A 17160-nucleotide genomic window follows, 5' to 3' on the forward strand; every position below is an offset into this window, starting at 1 on the left:
TCAAGTTCCAGAGTTGGTACGAGTCTACTGGACGTCTTGTGCGTTGAAACCATCAGCTTGGTCTTCTCGCCGTTTACTGCCAGTTCCACTTTGGCAGATTCCTTCTCAATTTGTTCAGTGGTGGCTGTTACCGCTTACAATGTTCGACCCATTATATCGTTCTCATCGGCGTAGTCAAGTAACATGTGTTGTTTTGTGTACAGAGTGCCATTTCAGTTCACTTTTGCCTCCCGTATGACCTTTTCCAAAAGTATGTGAAAAAGGTCAGAGGACAAACTATCACATTGTCTGAATCTACGTTCCGTATTAAAAGGCTCCGAGAGGTCCTTTCCGGCTTAACTGCTGATTTTGTGCCAGTTAAAGTTATTCTGTATAGCCGTATTAATTTTGCAGGAATTCCAAACGCAGACATGGCTTTATACCCCTCTGAATGGAATGGATAGGGCTGTCGAATGCGGCTTTATAATCGACGAATAGGTGGAATGTGTCGACGTATTTTTCGGCAATGGTGGATTAACCAGGTCTGAAGCCGCATTGGTATGGTCCAACAATGTCATTGACCATTGGCTTCAGTCGTTCACACAGCACGCTGGATAGCACTTTATATGCGATGGAAAGGAGAGTTATTCCTTTATAGTTGGCACATATCGTCTTGTCTGCTTTTTTGTGCACAGGATACAGGATGCTGAGATTCCAATCATTGGGCATGCCTTCTTCTAGCCAAATTGTACTAATCAGCTGGTACATGCTCCTTACCAGCATCTGACCACCAGACTTGAATATTTCGGCTTGTAACCCATCGGCACCTCGGCTGCTTTATTATTCTTCAGTCGATTGGTTACTATTCGGACCTCATCTTGGCTAAGTGGTATACACTCTTTACCGTCATCTATTATTGGTTCTGGGGTATCCTCTTCACCGCTAATATTTGATATCAGAAGTTTTTCAAAATGCTCATTCCAGATCCTCCGCACGCTGTCTGTATCTGTCACCAGGTTTCCTTCTTCGACTCTACAGGAGGATGTACCTGCACCAAAACCTTCGTTTTGGTGTTTTACCGTTGGTAGAATTTTCGGAATTCATTCTGACTCCTGTACATCTTGATTTGCTCAACCTCACGTTTCTCTTGTTCTTTCTTCTTTAGTTTCTGGAAATACGTTTCCCCTCTCTCCTTTACTCCCGATAGTTCTCCATCGCATTAAGTGTTGCAGGGTTGCCCTATACGCTGCGTTTTTCACATCAGTAGTATTACGACACTCCAGATCGTACCACGGATTTCCTAATGGTTGTCTTTGGTACCCAAGTGTTGTTTTTGCTGCAGTTTATAGGGAGTGGGCAATTCCTTGCCATTGTGCTTCTATACTATTATCGGGACAAGGGGTGCTTTCGTCAAGCAGTTGATTAAGTTGAGCGGAGTATGCTTCTGCTATCTTTTGTGTTTGCAGCTTTTCGACGTCAAATTTCCGTATTACATTAGCTGGCACCTTTGCTGCAACATTAAGACGAGTGCGAACCTTGACTGCTACAAGGTAGTGGTCCGAATCGATATTCGCTCCCCGGATCGATTGGACGTCTAAAACACTGGATGAATGCCTTCCGTCTATCACAACATGATCGTTTTTGATTTCTTGTTGCTTGATCAGGGGAAATCCAGGTGGCCTTTTGTATATCGAGATGCTTGAATCTGGTGCTGCTAACTACCATGTTTATTTGCTGCCGCGAAGTCAATCAACCTCATAACGTTGTCAGGTGTTTCTTCATGAAAGCTGAATTTTCCGACGGTGGGGCCAAAAATATTTTCCCTTCTGATTTTTACATTAATATCTCCTAGCAGAATTTTAATGTCATGGCCCGGGCAGCGGTTATATGATGTTTCTAGGCGTTCTTAAAAAATGTCTTTGGTCTGTTCATCTTTATCTTCGGTCGGACCATGGGCGCAAATGAGACTGATGTAGAAGAACTTCGGTTTTATACGGATTATAGCAATTCGCTCATCTACTGGATTGAATCTGGAGACGAGGTCTTTTATTCACCTGTTAACCATAAATCCGCAGCCAAATTCATGTCTCGTTTCATGACAGCTATAATACAGGGCGTAATCATCTGATTTACTTTCGCCAGTCCCTTTCCGTTGTATTTCCTGTAAGGCAATAATATCGGCTTTGTCCTTCTTGAGTACATCCGCCAAAGCGAACACTGCGCCTGTTCTGTACAACGTGCGCATATTCCAAGTGCAGATTCGCAGAGAGTGGAGCTTTATACGTTTGCGGAGGTCGTCAACATTAGGGGAGTTTGGTTTTCTTTTTCTTTAATTTTTCATAGTAGGTTGGGTTTTCCGAGAGTGGGCAACTAACCCTACGCCTCAACCCATTTCTTTATAGTTCCTATGGGTGAACTCGCGACACATATTAGCTTACTATTTCAATGGATGATGAAAATAGTTACCCCAGGTGGCACCGCGGGTGGGCCAGTGTCCACAATTGAGATGAAAGAGGTTCCAAGATAAGCCTGGACTTTGCCATGTTAAAACAAGTCAGAGCCGTTGCTTGGTATCTATCATATTCATACGACACCCGTATATCAATTAATCAAAAGGACAATAAAATATTTTTTAAACCAGTGAGCGGAGCAGTATAGTCAGACGGGGCCGACCATACGATACCCTACACAACTACCAACTTTTCTGCGGATGTTTATTCCGATCCTGGGCAATATTTCATGATATTTGCACCCTCTTGCCCGATTAGTGGTAAACAGCACCTCTTTCTCACACTGACATATTTTCTGAATATTACGAGTATTCAGTACAGCTATTGTCCAGATTCCCTTCACCGTGGGTTGTGTTGTGATGTTCGGCTTTCACTTGTGGTCTATAGATCGACTCGAAAATAACACAAAAAATTAAGTTGTCGGTCAAGTTCATTCCAAAATTATTATCTGATCATCACCGATAATTATAGGCGTTGTCCTTGACCATACGTGGAACCTTATGGAACATTTCAAAGCGATCAGCGCTATAGTTCCGCTCTCTAGAGTGATAATGGGTTACTAAATAATATACGAATACGGAGCGGTCTTTGGATATCATATCAACTTCTCGGGTCTATGTCCTTCAGTGGTAAATATATATGCTATAGAATATAAATTTTGTCACTTTTCACACAAAAGTCAGGGTCCATTTGACCCGCTAAATATTGACCGATCTTTATCAAAACAGGCATGCTTATTCTTTAGCCCGATCCCCTTCTCCAAGAAAAATTTCACGATGTTCGATGTCCATTATTGCGGTCTCTGGAGCGACCAGAAGACCGAAAAAAATTATTATTTGATCCATTTTATGCCCTAAATATTAACCGATTTTTGCCAAAAACAATAGGGGTCTTCATTGGCCAGAACCCATTTCGTAAAGATTGATCCATGACTGTGGCCTGTATCGTGTTTACAAATTATAATGGACAGACGGACGGACACACATGTCTAGATCGACTCAGCTAGTCGAGATATGATGATCGGTATACTTAAAGGTGGGTCTAGGACCTATATTTCTCGGCGTTACAAACTTTTGGGGCTGCACAAAGCTATAATACCCTGACAACATAGTTGTGTAGGGTATAAAAATCCTATGGAAGATAGCTTAAAATTTTTTTTAATATTGAAATAATCCATGCCTAAAAAATAATCTTCAAAACTAGACCTCCTTAATCCCTAAATATTCCATCCTCTTATCTTCCTAAAAAAATTAGCTTCCATTTAATTAATACCCCTTCTATCAGCCTCCCTCAACCTCTCTCGCTAATCCTTCGACTAGTCAACTCTTTATCACATTCCATTCAATTTTTGTTAGTTTTCTTTAGAATTATCCCTTGCTTTCTTCCTTATGGCTGGCTCAGCTGGCAGGAGCTAATATTATTATCCACGAAACTGTGGACAACAATAGATGAGCGAATTAAGAAATGAATGGCTGAAGAAGAAGAAAAAAAATAGAAAATGAAGAAAACAATCGCATGTCGAATTATATTAAGTCATTTATAAAAATGAACGAAATTAAAACTAACGAATTGAGGCATGCACTTGGAGAGAGAGAGGATAATAATAGGTTCAGATATAACAGGAACTAATGAAGACATAATGGAGTTAGTGAGGTGATGTTTGGTAGTCTCTAAAAATATTTGTAGAGGGCTTCGAAAAATGAATTATAAACCAGTAAGGAAAGTAGTAAAGTCGGAATGGGCCGACTATATGATACCCTTCACCATTTCTGGTATATTGTATATATGTATCCTTCCAATTGTGTGTCAATGTTCTTCGAAGGAACACACGCAGGTCTTTCGGCAACCTATGATAAATTTAATTTCATTCGGGCAGATTTAGAGTCGTCTGCGTACCATGGGACAAATTTATGGAAAAAGATTTATAGCAAAATTGATACAAGCTATTCGGTACCGCATGCTGTTAAAAATTTAATCTCAATCAGACACCAATTCGAAATACATATGGAAGCTATGGCTGCATCTGCACCAATTTCAACAAAACCCAATAACGTCAATTAAGTCTTAATTTGATACGGTGTGCAACATTTACCTAAAATCGAACGAAAATATATATGGGAGCTATATCTAAATCTGAACCAAGTTTAACAAAACTTGGCAGTCATCACTCTAGGCGCAATTCAGTACGCTGTGCCAAATTTCGTGCAAATCGAAGTATATATAGAAACTTTGGTACACCATTTACATTAAATCGTACGACAATATATATGAGAGCTATATCTAAATCTGAACCGATTTTCACGAAACTTAACACACATCATTCTACTCTTAATTCAGTACGCTGTGCAAAATTTCGTGCAAATGGAAGGATATTTAGCGACTTTGGTGCACCATTTACCTTAAATCTGACGAAAATATATATGAGAGCTATATCTAAAACTGAACCGATTTTCACGAAACTTGGCAGACATCACTCTAGGCGCAATTCAGCACATTATGCCAAATTTCGTGCAAATCGAAATATATATAGGGACTTTGATGCACCATTTACCTTAAATCGAACGAAAATATATATGGGAGCTATATATAAATCTGAACCGATTTTCACAAAACTTAATACACATCACTCTAGACTTTATTTAGTACTTCATGCCATATTTCGTCCAAATCGAAAGATATTTAGGGTCCTTGGTGCACCATTTACCTTAAATCGGAAGAAAATATATATGTGAGCTATATCTATATCTGAGCCGATTTTCACGCCATTAGGCAGACATCACTCTAGGCGCAATTCAGTACGTCATGCCAAATTTCGAGCAAATCGAAAGATATTTAGAGACCTTGGTGCACCATTTACTTAAATCGGAGGAAATATATATGGGAGCTATATATAAATCTGAACCGATTTTCACACACATCGTTCTGAAATTAGTACGTCATGCACACGAAAGATATATAGGGACTTTTGTACACCATTTACCTAAAATCGGACGAAAATATATATGGGAGCTACATCTAAATCAGAACCGATTTTCATGAAATTTGCCACACATCGCTGTAGACTTAATTCAGTACGCTAAGCCAAATTTCGTGCGAATAGAAGGATATTTAGGGGCTTTGCTACACCATTTACATAAAATCGGACAACAATATATATGGGAGCTATATCTAACTCAGAACCGATTTTCACGAAACGTGGCAGACATCACTCTAGGCGGAATTCAGCACATCATTCCAAATTTCGTGCAAATCGCAGGATATATAAGGACTTTGGTGCATTATTTACCTACAATCGGACGAAAATATATATGGGAGCTATATAGGAATCTGAACCGATCTTCGCGAAAGTTAACACACATCACTGTATACTTTATTTAGAACCCTATGCCAAATTTCGTGCAAATCGAAATATATATAGGGACTTTGGTGCACCATTTACCTAAAATCGGACGAAAATATATATGGGAGCTATATCTAAATTTCGTGACATCACTCTAGGCGCAATTCGGTACGTCATGCCAAATTTCGTGCAATTCGAAGTATATATAGGGACTTTTGTGCACTATTTACCTTAAATCGGACGAAAATATATAAATCTGAACTGATTTTCATGACATTTGACACACATCGCTGTAGACTTAATTCAGTACGCTATGCCAAATTTCGTGCAAATAGAAGGATATTTAGGGGCTTTGCTACACCATTTACATAAAATCGGACGAAATTATATATGGGATCTATATCTTAATCTGAACCGATTTTCACGAAACTTGGCAGACATCACTCTAGGCGCAATTCAGCACATCATGTCAAATTTCGTTCAAATCGAAATATATATACAGGGACTTTGGTGCATCATTTATCTAAAATCGGACGAAAATATATATGGGCGCTATATCTAAATCAGAATCGATTTTCATGAAAATTGGCAGACATCACTCTAGCCGCAATTCAGTACTGTGACGACCAAAAATCGTGCCACTCAATTTTGCCCACACCATGTATTGGTATTTATTCTTTAATAATAACCGTCCTAGGGTACTTATCCAGGTCCCTATTCCCAAAGAAATCCTTCCGTATCCTTGCTTTGTAGAATGCTTGCTTGAGTACTTATCCAGGTCTCTTGCAGTAGAATCCTTACGTATCCTTGCTTGAGTACTTACTAAGGTATCTTGCGTAGAATCCTTCCGTATCCTTGCTTGACTACTTATCCAGGTCTCTTGCAGTAGAATCCTTACGTATCCTTGCCTGAGTACTTATTAAGGTCTCTCGCAGTAGAATCCTTACGTACCCTTGCCTGAGTACTTATTAACGTATGTCACAGTAGAATCCTTTCGTATCCTTGCTTGAGTACTTACTAAGGTCTCTTGCCGTAGACTCATTTCATATCCTTGCTTGAGTACTTATTAAGGTCTCTTGCAGTAGAAACCTTACGTATCCTTGCCTGAGTAGTTATTAATGTCTCTTGCACTAGAATCCTTTCTTATTCTGCTTGAATACTTTTTAAGGTCTCTCGCAGTAGAATCCTTTCGTACCCTGGCTTGAGCACTTATAAAGGTCTCTCGCAGTAGAATCCTTTCGTATCCTGGCTTGAGTACTTACTAAGGTCTCTTGCCGTAGAATCCTTTCGTATCCTTGCTTGAGTACTTATTAAGGTATCTCGCAGTAGAATCCTTTCGTATCCTTGCTTGAGTACTTACTAAGGTCTCTTGCAGTAGAATCCTTTCGTATCCTTGCTTGAGTACTTATTAAGGTCTCTTGCAGTAGAATCCTTACGTATCCTTGCTTGAGTACTTATTAAGGTCTCTTTCAGTAGAATCCTTACGTATCCTTGCCTGAGTACTTATTAAGGTCTCTCGCAGTAGAATCCTTTCGTATCCTTGCTGGAGTACTTACTAAGTCCTCTTGCCGTAGAATCCTTACGTATCCTTGCTTGAGTACTTATTAAGGTCTCTTGCAGTAGAATCCATTCGTATCCTTGCTTAAGTACTTAGTAAGGTCTCTTAGAATCCTTTGAGCTTAGTATTAATGTCTCTTTTAGTAGAATCCTTTCTTACGGTCTCTTAGTACCTCTTCGTATCATTGCTGAGTACTTATTAAGGTCTCTCGCAGTAGAATCCTTTCTTATCCTTGCTGGGGTACTTATTAAGGTCTCTTGCAGTAGAATCCTTTCATATCCCTTCTAAGAGTACTTCTTGCTTGAATACTTATTAAGGTCTCTTGCAGTAGAATCCTTTCGTATCCTGGCTTGAGTACTTATTAAGGTCTCTCGCAGTAGAATCCTTCGTATCCTTAGCTTGATTAGTTCTCTCTAAGGTATCTTGCCGTAGAATTATTTGCGTATCCTTGCTTGAGTACTTATTAAGGTCTCTTGCAGTAGAATCCTTTCGTATCCTTGCTTGAGTACTAGAGTCGGTGCGTATCCCCTAGCATATTTTCCCAACAGATCTACGTAACTGGAAAATCCAAATCCTAGTATCCGGTTGTGAGAGTACTTAACCAGGTCTCCGACTCCCAGTATCCCAGTCCATTCCCCACCAGGAGCACTTATCAAGGTCTCCATTTCTGAGGACGGCTAAATTTACCCATTCAACCTCGGACAGAAGTCAACTCAGTAGTATTAAGTAATATTTAAGATTCCTTTGTATATAAATCCATCTCTTTCTCTCTCGCACACAAACAAATTTTCTGTTGCGAACCGTGGCCCCGGCGAGCTTACTCCAGCCTAAAGGGAAAATCTGTCGTTATAATACGCTGTGCCAAATTTCGTGCAAACCGAAATAAATATAAGGACTTTGGTGCACCATTCGGACGAAAATATATATGGAAGCTATATCTAAATCTGAACCGATTTTTCCACTTTTACAATAGGATTCGTCCTTGGGCCAAATAGATGAGCTGTGCCAAATTTCATCCAATACGGTTATATATGCGACCTGTACTTTGTTTAGAATTTAACACCAACAGACGGTCGGGCATATTATCAAAAGGAACTATGGATCTATCTCGTTTCCTTTGGCCTGTTACAAGCATATGCACAAAGACATAATACCCTGTACCACAGGGTGGTGAAGGATATAAAAATCCACGCCTGATGATAGACTTTGGAAAAATATTTTAAAAAAATTTTCACGCCTTGTCTTATACCTTAAAAAAAATATTGTCTTTTAAAATATTCTACAAAAATCCACATTCTAAAAAGTATTCCCTTTATTGTTTTCATTACTCTTCACACCATTTATGTATACCCTTTCTTTAATTATATATTAATCATAGGGTGTTTAACGAAAATTACCTAGGACAAAATCACAAAATATTTATATATTTGTTTGTGTGTGTGTGCCTAGGGGGAGGGTGTAGTCTAGGGTATGGGGGTATCGAAGACAGATTTTAGTATTGTTTAATATTTGTTAACATTACACCACGATAATTATTCGATAATTTGCTGGTGTAAAAATAAAAAATAAACAAAAGACATTAACCACGACTTGTCATACAATTTCATTTAAGACCTGCTAACAGTCATAATGTTAGGTGTGAACGGTATTGTCTTTACGGCAATTTGGATAATATTTTCGGTGGACAATCGGAATTGTTTGAGGATTGAAATTTCGCAAAATCATTCCAATGAATCGCAGGTTATGGAACAATTCTTACATGGCATACAAAAGGAAAATCAATTCAATACCTTGTTGGTATGACAAGATTCGAAGTGGAAAGAGGATCTAGCGGAGGCAGTCTACAGATTTCCTGCAGTCAAGGTGTTGGTGGAAAATCAGGCCACCGATTTTCCTTTCAGGCAAAAATTTGGTATGGATGTCTTGGTGGTGGTGTTGCTGTCTTTTGGCCAAGAGCCGGGGAGTTTTGAGGGGTTGGCATTGACATTGAATAATATGCGGCAGGTGAGGATACTGATATTTGCCCTGCTGAAAGGTGAGAAGAAGGGAGAGGAGGTTCGTCGGATTAAGAGGAATATTTTGGCTCTGTGCCACCTCTACAAAATGACAAAGGTTCTGATGAAATTATTCCCCTGGGATGAAAGTCAGAGGGATCACTACGATTATTACGAATTAAAACCCTACCCAAGGTACCATTGGCTAGAGAAAAATCTACAAAAGAACGGTGGTATTTTTTACACCCCACATTGGCGTAATTTACAAAACACAACCCTCATAACGGCCACCTCTCAAATTACCCCCGGAAATTTGGCGTATTTGCATAAAAATGGCAGGGTGAAAATAAATGGTGTCACGGCAAGACTGATCTTATTATTTGCCGAAAAATACAATGCCACACTGAGGATGTTTAAACCCCTCAAAGTGGGAGAGATTATCCACTATAGCCTCATTAATAAATGGACATATGAAAATAAATTGGATATATCCATGGTCTTGGCCTCTGGGGATGGTAACCGGACAATGCGTTACCTTTCCGATGTTTTTGATCTCAGTCATGTTATGTTGATGTTACCCTGTTCCGGAGAACTTAGCCTAAGGGAGGTGTTTGGTATACTGCTCAATGTACCCTTCTTTGGTTATATTTTCATATGTACCCTGCTGCTCTCCCTGATACACTACTTCGTAGATGTGATTTTTGATGGTGTTCGCAATTATTTAAACCTAATTCTGAATCTGAAAATATTTCCCAGCCTCTTGGGCCAGTCAAACGATATGAGACCCTCGAAATGGAATGGTTTAAATATCATCTACTTTCTGGCATTTGTGGCAGGACTTAACATTAGTATTCTCTTCTCCGCCAAAGTGAATACCCTCTTTACCTCACAACCCCAAAAACCGCAGATATCCACCTTTGAGGAACTGAAAAAACAATCGTCTCTAAAAATCCTTCTCGATGCAATCGATGTAAAGGACTACAAGGAATGGCTACCCACAATAGGAAGGGCCTATATCTCCTCCGCCAACACCTCATATGTGGTTGGAAAACGCAACCGGCTGGATACCTCCTATGGCTATTTGGTAACCTTGAATCGTTGGAAATTTGTCGCCCAACAGCAAAATTATTTTTCCCATAAATTATTTTGTACCAATGAAAAACTGCAACTACCCAAGCCACCATTTTCCATTGCCCTGCAGGAGAATTCACCATATCGGGAGGCCCTAAATTATCTCATACATCGGGTGCATGAATGTGGTCTATCTATACCCTGGTATTCCAGTACCTTTGTGGATATGGTTAGACTTAAAATGATATCCTTAGAAGATCCAAATCCTGAGCAGGAAGTCAGGGTATTAAGACCAGAGGATTTATTTTGGTTATGGATTATTCTACTCATTGGATATGGTCTGAGTACGGCCGCATTTATTTTGGAAATTTATCGTAAATATCGAAGAAGTAATATAATAATAAATAATTAAAAATAAAGTGACTGACTGATTTAACGATTCATCAAGGCCCAGACGAAACGGCTGAAGGGTGAGGGTGGGTAAGGGTCACTCTTGGTCCAATGGTGACAGATAAGGCTGGGTTTTTGGAAATTCGTACTAGAACGGTACGAAAAGTACTAAATGTGATACCATTTGCATTTGGCGAACCGGTGCAGCTAAAACTATGAAATTTCGTTTAGTGGTCGCTGATGGAGTCTAGGATAGTACGAAAATGTACTAAATTTGGTACAATTATGTAGCATTTGAACGGATAGCGCTAAAAACTTGAAATTTGGCGTGTGAATTATGGTTGAGAAGTAGAGTCCATTTAAAGAGATGATTTTGAAAGCATGTACTCATGTGTATGAAAAGTACTATATGGTACTATATTTGGTACACATTTAATTTGGAGATACAAATCGAGCTGGAATTCTGGAATTTGAAAATTAAAAGTACCGTCGGAGTGTAGGATTCCGATATGAACGTAGTTTTAGAAATTTGTTACTTGTGTGTACGAAAAGTACTAAATCGTACTATAATCGATACAGTTTGGATTTGGGTGAACCGATAGAGCGGAAACAATGAAATTTGAAGTTTGGATCACCGTAGGGGTGTGGGATTGGGGTCAGGATTCAGTATAAGAAAATAATACTTATGTGTACTAAACGGTACTAAATTTGGTACAATTTGAATTTTAGCTAAACCAATAGAGCTAGAATCATGAAATTTGGAGTCAGAATCACTCTTGAGGTGTAAGATTGAGATATGTAGGCATTTTTGGAAATTCGTACTACTGTGTACTAAATTTGGTACAAGTGAAATTGTGGGTGAGCCAATAGAGTTAGGATCCCGGAATTTCAATTGGAATCATTGTGGCGTTGTAGGATCGGGGTATGAGGTATTGATGGTCGAGATGGGTACTTATGAAATAAAATTTGGATTTGGGTGAACATTTAAAGCTCCAGCCATGGAATTTTGTACTAAATAGTACTCAAATTTAATTTATGGTCGATATTAATGTGTTGATTGTTGGTCGTGGATTTTTAAAATAAGTTTTTCTAAGACCTACATAAGGCGTGGATTTTTAAAATAATTTTTTCTAAGACCTACATAAGGCGTGGATTTTTAAAATAATTTTTTCCAAGACCTACATAAGGCGTGGATTCCTTAAATAATTTTTTTAAGACCTACATAAGGCGTGGATTCCTTAAATAATTTTTTTAAGACCTACATAAGGCGTGGATTCCTTAAATAATTTTTTTAAGACCTACATAAGGCGTGGATTTTTAAAATAATTTTTTTAAACACCCACATAAGGCGTGGATTTTTAAAATATTTTTTTCCGAACCCCACATAAGGCGTGGATTTTTAAAATATTTTTTTCCGAACCCCACATAAGGCGTGGATTTTTAAAATATTTTTTTCCGAACCCCACATAAGTCGTAGATTTTTAAAATATTTTTTTCCGAACCCCACTTAAGGCGTGGATTTTTAAAATATTTTTTTCCGAACCCCACATAAGGCGTGGATTTTTAAAATATTTTTTTCCGAATCCTACATAAGGCGTGGATTTTTAAAATATTTTATTCCGAACCCCACATAAGGCGTGGATTTTTAAAATAATTTTTTCCGAATCCTACATAAGGCGTGGATTTTTAAAATATTTTTTTCCGAACCCCACATAAGGCGTGGATTTTTAAAATAATTTTTTCCGAATCCTACATAAGGCGTGAATTTTTAAAATAATTTTTTCCGAATCCTACATAAGGCGTGAATTTTTAAAATAATTTTTTCCCAATCCTACATAAGGCGTGGATTTTTAAAATAATTTTTTCCGAATCCTACATAAGGCGTGGATTTTTAAAATAATTTTTTCCGAATCCTACATAAGGCGTGAATTTTTAAAATAATTTTTTCCGAATCCTACATAAGGCGTGGATTTTTAAAATAATTTTTTCCGAATCCTACATAAGGCGTGGATTTTTAAAATAATTTTTTCCGAATCCTACATAAGGCGTGGATTTTTAAAATAATTTTTTCCGAATCCTACATAAGGCGTGGATTTTTAAAATAATTTTTTCCGAATCCTACATAAGGCGTGGATTTTTAAAATAATTTTTTCCGAATCCTACATAAGGCGTGAATTTTTAAAATAATTTTTTCCGAATCCTACATAAGGCGTGGATTTTTAAAATAATTTTTTCCGAATCCTACATAAGGCGTGGATTTTTAAAATAATTTTTTCCGAATCCTACATAAGGCGTGAATTTTTAAAATAATTTTTTCCCAATCCTACATAAGGCGTGGATTTTTAAAATATTTTTTTCCGAACCCCACATAAGGCGTGGATTTTTAAAATAATTTTTTCCGAATCCTACATAAGGCGTGGATTTTTAAAATAATTTTTTCCGAATCCTACATAAGGCGTGAATTTTTAAAATAATTTTTTCCGAATCCTACATAAGGCGTGGATTTTTAAAATAATTTTTTCCGAATCCTACATAAGGCGTGGATTTTTAAAATAATTTTTTCCCAATCCTACATAAGGCGTGAATTTTTAAAATAATTTTTTCCGAATCCTACATAAGGCGTGGATTTTTAAAATAATTTTTTCCGAACCCCACATAAGGCGTGGATTTTTAAAATAATTTTTTCTAAGACCTACATAAGGCGTGGATTTTTAAAATAATTTTTTCTAAGACCTACATAAGGCGTGGATTTTTAAAATAATTTTTTCTAAGACCTACATAAGGCGTGGATTTTTAAATAATTTTTTCTAAGACCTACACAAGGCGTGGATTTTTTAAATATTTTTTTCTAGGACCTACATAAGGCGTGGATTTTTAAAATAATTTTTTTCGACACCTACATAAGGCGTGGATTTTTAAAATATTTTTTTCCGAGGCCTACATAAGGCGTGGATTTTTAAAATATTTTTTTCCGAGGCCTACATAAGGCGTGGATTTTTAAAATATTTTTTTCCGAGGCCTACATAAGGCGTGGATTTTTAAAATATTTTTTTCCGAGGCCTACATAAGTCGTGGATTTTTAAAATATTTTTTTCCGAACCCAACTTAAGGCGTGGATTTTTAAAATATTTTTTTCCGAACCCCACATAAGGCGTGGATTTTTAAAATAATTTTTTCCGAATCCTACATAAGGCGTGGATTTTTAAAATATTTTATTCCGAACCCCACATAAGGCGTGGATTTTTAAAATATTTTTTTCCGAATCCTACATAAGGCGTGGATTTTTAAAATATTTTTTCCGAACCCCACATAAGGCGTGGATTTTTAAAATAATTTTTTCCGAATCCTACATAAGGCGTGGATTTTTAAAATAATTTTTTCCGAATCCTACATAAGGCGTGAATTTTTAAAATATTTTTTTCCGAATCCTACATAAGGCGTGAATTTTTAAAATAATTTTTTCCCAATCCTACATAAGGCGTGGATTTTTAAAATAATTTTTTCCGAATCTTACATAAGGCGTGGATTTTTAAAATAATTTTTTCCGAATCCTACATAAGGCGTGGATTTTTAAAATAATTTTTTCCGAATCCTACATAAGGCGTGGATTTTTAAAATAATTTTTTCCGAATCCTACATAAGGCGTGGATTTTTAAAATAATTTTTTCCGAATCCTACATAAGGCGTGAATTTTTAAAATAATTTTTTCCGAATCCTACATAAGGCGTGGATTTTTAAAATAATTTTTTCCGAATCCTACATAAGGCGTGGATTTTTAAAATAATTTTTTCCGAATCCTACATAAGGCGTGAATTTTTAAAATAATTTTTTTCCTACATAAGGCGTGGATTTTTAAAATAATTTTTTCCGAATCCTACATAAGGCGTGGATTTTTAAAATAATTTTTTCCGAATCCTACATAAGGCGTGGATTTTTAAAATAATTTTTTCCAATCCTACATAAGGCGTGGATTTTTAAAATAATTTTTTCCAACCCCACATAAGGCGTGGATTTTTAAAATAATTTTTTTCCGAAGCCTACATAAGGCGTGGATTTTTAAAATAATTTTTTCTGAAGCCTACATAAGGCGTGAATTTTTAAAATAATTTTTTCCGAATCCTACATAAGGCGTGGATTTTTAAAATAATTTTTTCCGAATCCTACATAAGGCGTGGATTTTTAAAATAATTTTTTCCCAGGCCTAGCATAAGGCGTGGATTTTTAAAATATTTTTTCGAGTGCTATATAAGGCGTGGATTTTTAAAATATTTTTTCGAGTGCTATATAAGGCGTGGATTTTTAAAATAATTTTTTCCGAATCCTACATAAGGCGTGGATTTTTAAAATAATTTTTTCCGAATCCTACATAAGGCGTGAATTTTTAAAATAATTTTTTCCGAATCCTACATAAGGCGTGGATTTTTAAAATAATTTTTTCCCAATCCTACATAAGGCGTGAATTTTTAAAATAATTTTTTCCCAATCCTACATAAGGCGTGGATTTTTAAAATATTTTTTCCGAACCCCACATAAGGCGTGGATTTTTAAAATAATTTTTTCCCAATCCTACATAAGGCGTGGATTTTTAAAATATTTTTTCCGAACCCCACATAAGGCGTGGATTTTTAAAATAATTTTTTCCGAATCCTACATAAGGCGTGGATTTTTAAAATAATTTTTTCTAAGACCTACATAAGGCGTGGATTTTTAAAATAATTTTTTCCAAGGCCTACATAAGGCGTGGATCTTTTAAAGACAGATTTTCCAAGACCTACATAAGGCGTGGATTTTTAAAATAATTTTTTCTAAGGCCTACATAAGGCGTGGATTTTTAAAATAATTTTTTCTAAGATCTACATAAGGCGTGGATTTTTAAAATATTTTTTTCCGAACCCCACATAAGGCGTGGATTTTTAAAATATTTTTTTCCGAACCCCACATAAGGCGTGGATTTTTAAAATATTTTTTTCCGAACCCCACATAAGGCGTGGATTTTTAAAATATTTTTTTCCGAACCCCACATAAGGCGAGGATTTTTAAAATATTTTTTTCCGAATCCTACATAAAGCGTAGATTTTTAAAATATTTTTTTTCCGAATCCTACATAAAGCGTAGATTTTTAAAATAATTTTTTTCCGAATCCTACATAAGGCGTGGATTATTAAAATATTTTTTTCCGAACCCCACATAAGGCGTGGATTTTTAAAATAATTTTTTCCGAATCCTACATAAGGCGAGGATTTTTAAAATAATTTTTTCCGAACCCTACATAAGGCGTGGATTTTTAAAATAATTTTTTCCGAACCCTACATAAGGCGTGGATTTTTAAAATAATTTTTTCAAAGGCCTACATAAAACTATTACTAACTATTTACTTATAAAAGATTTAAATATATACCACATTCCTTAATTACACACTGCAGATAAAGCTAAAGCAATTAGAGACATTATTGTCTTAAATGACCAAGCGGAAATTCTAATTAATTAAGTGTTGGAGCAGTATTTATAAATGGGCAAATGAAAATTATCAATTAAACGTAATCTAATTAGCCACTAGGAACGTAACGGACTATTAGCAACAGAAAATATTTTTACTTTGGTAAGTTTTGAAAATATTTATTTAATTTAAAATTTCCGCATTTGGTAGTCTAAAAAAACCCCCCCTTATGTAGGTGCTTTCAAAGGTTAGATGCTTAAAAAAAATTATTTAAAAAATCCACGGCTTATGTAGGTGCTTGAAAAAATTATTTAAAAACAAGTGAAAAAGAGTTATGTTCGGCCGAGCTGAACTTTGCATACCCTCCATACCATAGATATACTGACAGGTACTTGAAATGAAAATACAGAGGCCAAATGAATGAGCTGTGCCACATTTCATCCACTTCGAATCAAAAATGTAGATGCTTGAAAAAAATATTTAAAACAAAACAAAAAAGATTTTTTTAATAATGTTCTGTCCTCTTCTTCTTTAGTCTTTCTCCTTCCCACCTGAAGTTACAAAAATTGTGGACCATGTTTGTCGGCCTTAAAGTGTGGCTACATTTATTACTATTTCGTAATCTGCTCGGTGCTGGCTCATCATCCTTTGGGTTCTTTCTAAGGAATACTTCCCAGACGGACATTTATCCGGAAATCTTAAAGGATATCACCATGGAACAGCCTGTGGAGTCTCTGCTAATTATTCAACCCCAAGATGTTGCAAAGGATAGAAGATTGGAGATTTTCTATAGAGTCCCAATACCTAAATTGATTTTTTCAAAATCCCAGGATTTTTTGATGGCCGAACATTTCAACAGTGAATTATTGGCAATTTTTATA

General features: G+C 36.5%; 1 protein-coding gene across 1 annotated transcript; it reads left to right on the forward strand.

The window, feature by feature from the left end:
- The first annotated feature begins 9490 nt into the window (after positions 1-9490).
- On the forward strand, positions 9491-10864 carry LOC133326823 (uncharacterized). The gene has a single exon (XM_061535427.1). It carries the CDS (start codon positions 9491-9493, stop codon positions 10862-10864), a length of 1374 nt encoding a protein of 457 aa, XP_061391411.1.
- The last annotated feature ends 6296 nt before the right edge of the window (positions 10865-17160 follow it).

Source organism: Musca vetustissima, unplaced genomic scaffold (genome assembly GCF_032173495.1).
Source record: "Musca vetustissima isolate MV318-11 ecotype Yass unplaced genomic scaffold, APGP_CSIRO_Mvet_v1 utg179978, whole genome shotgun sequence".
Taxonomy (NCBI): domain Eukaryota; kingdom Metazoa; phylum Arthropoda; class Insecta; order Diptera; family Muscidae; genus Musca; species Musca vetustissima.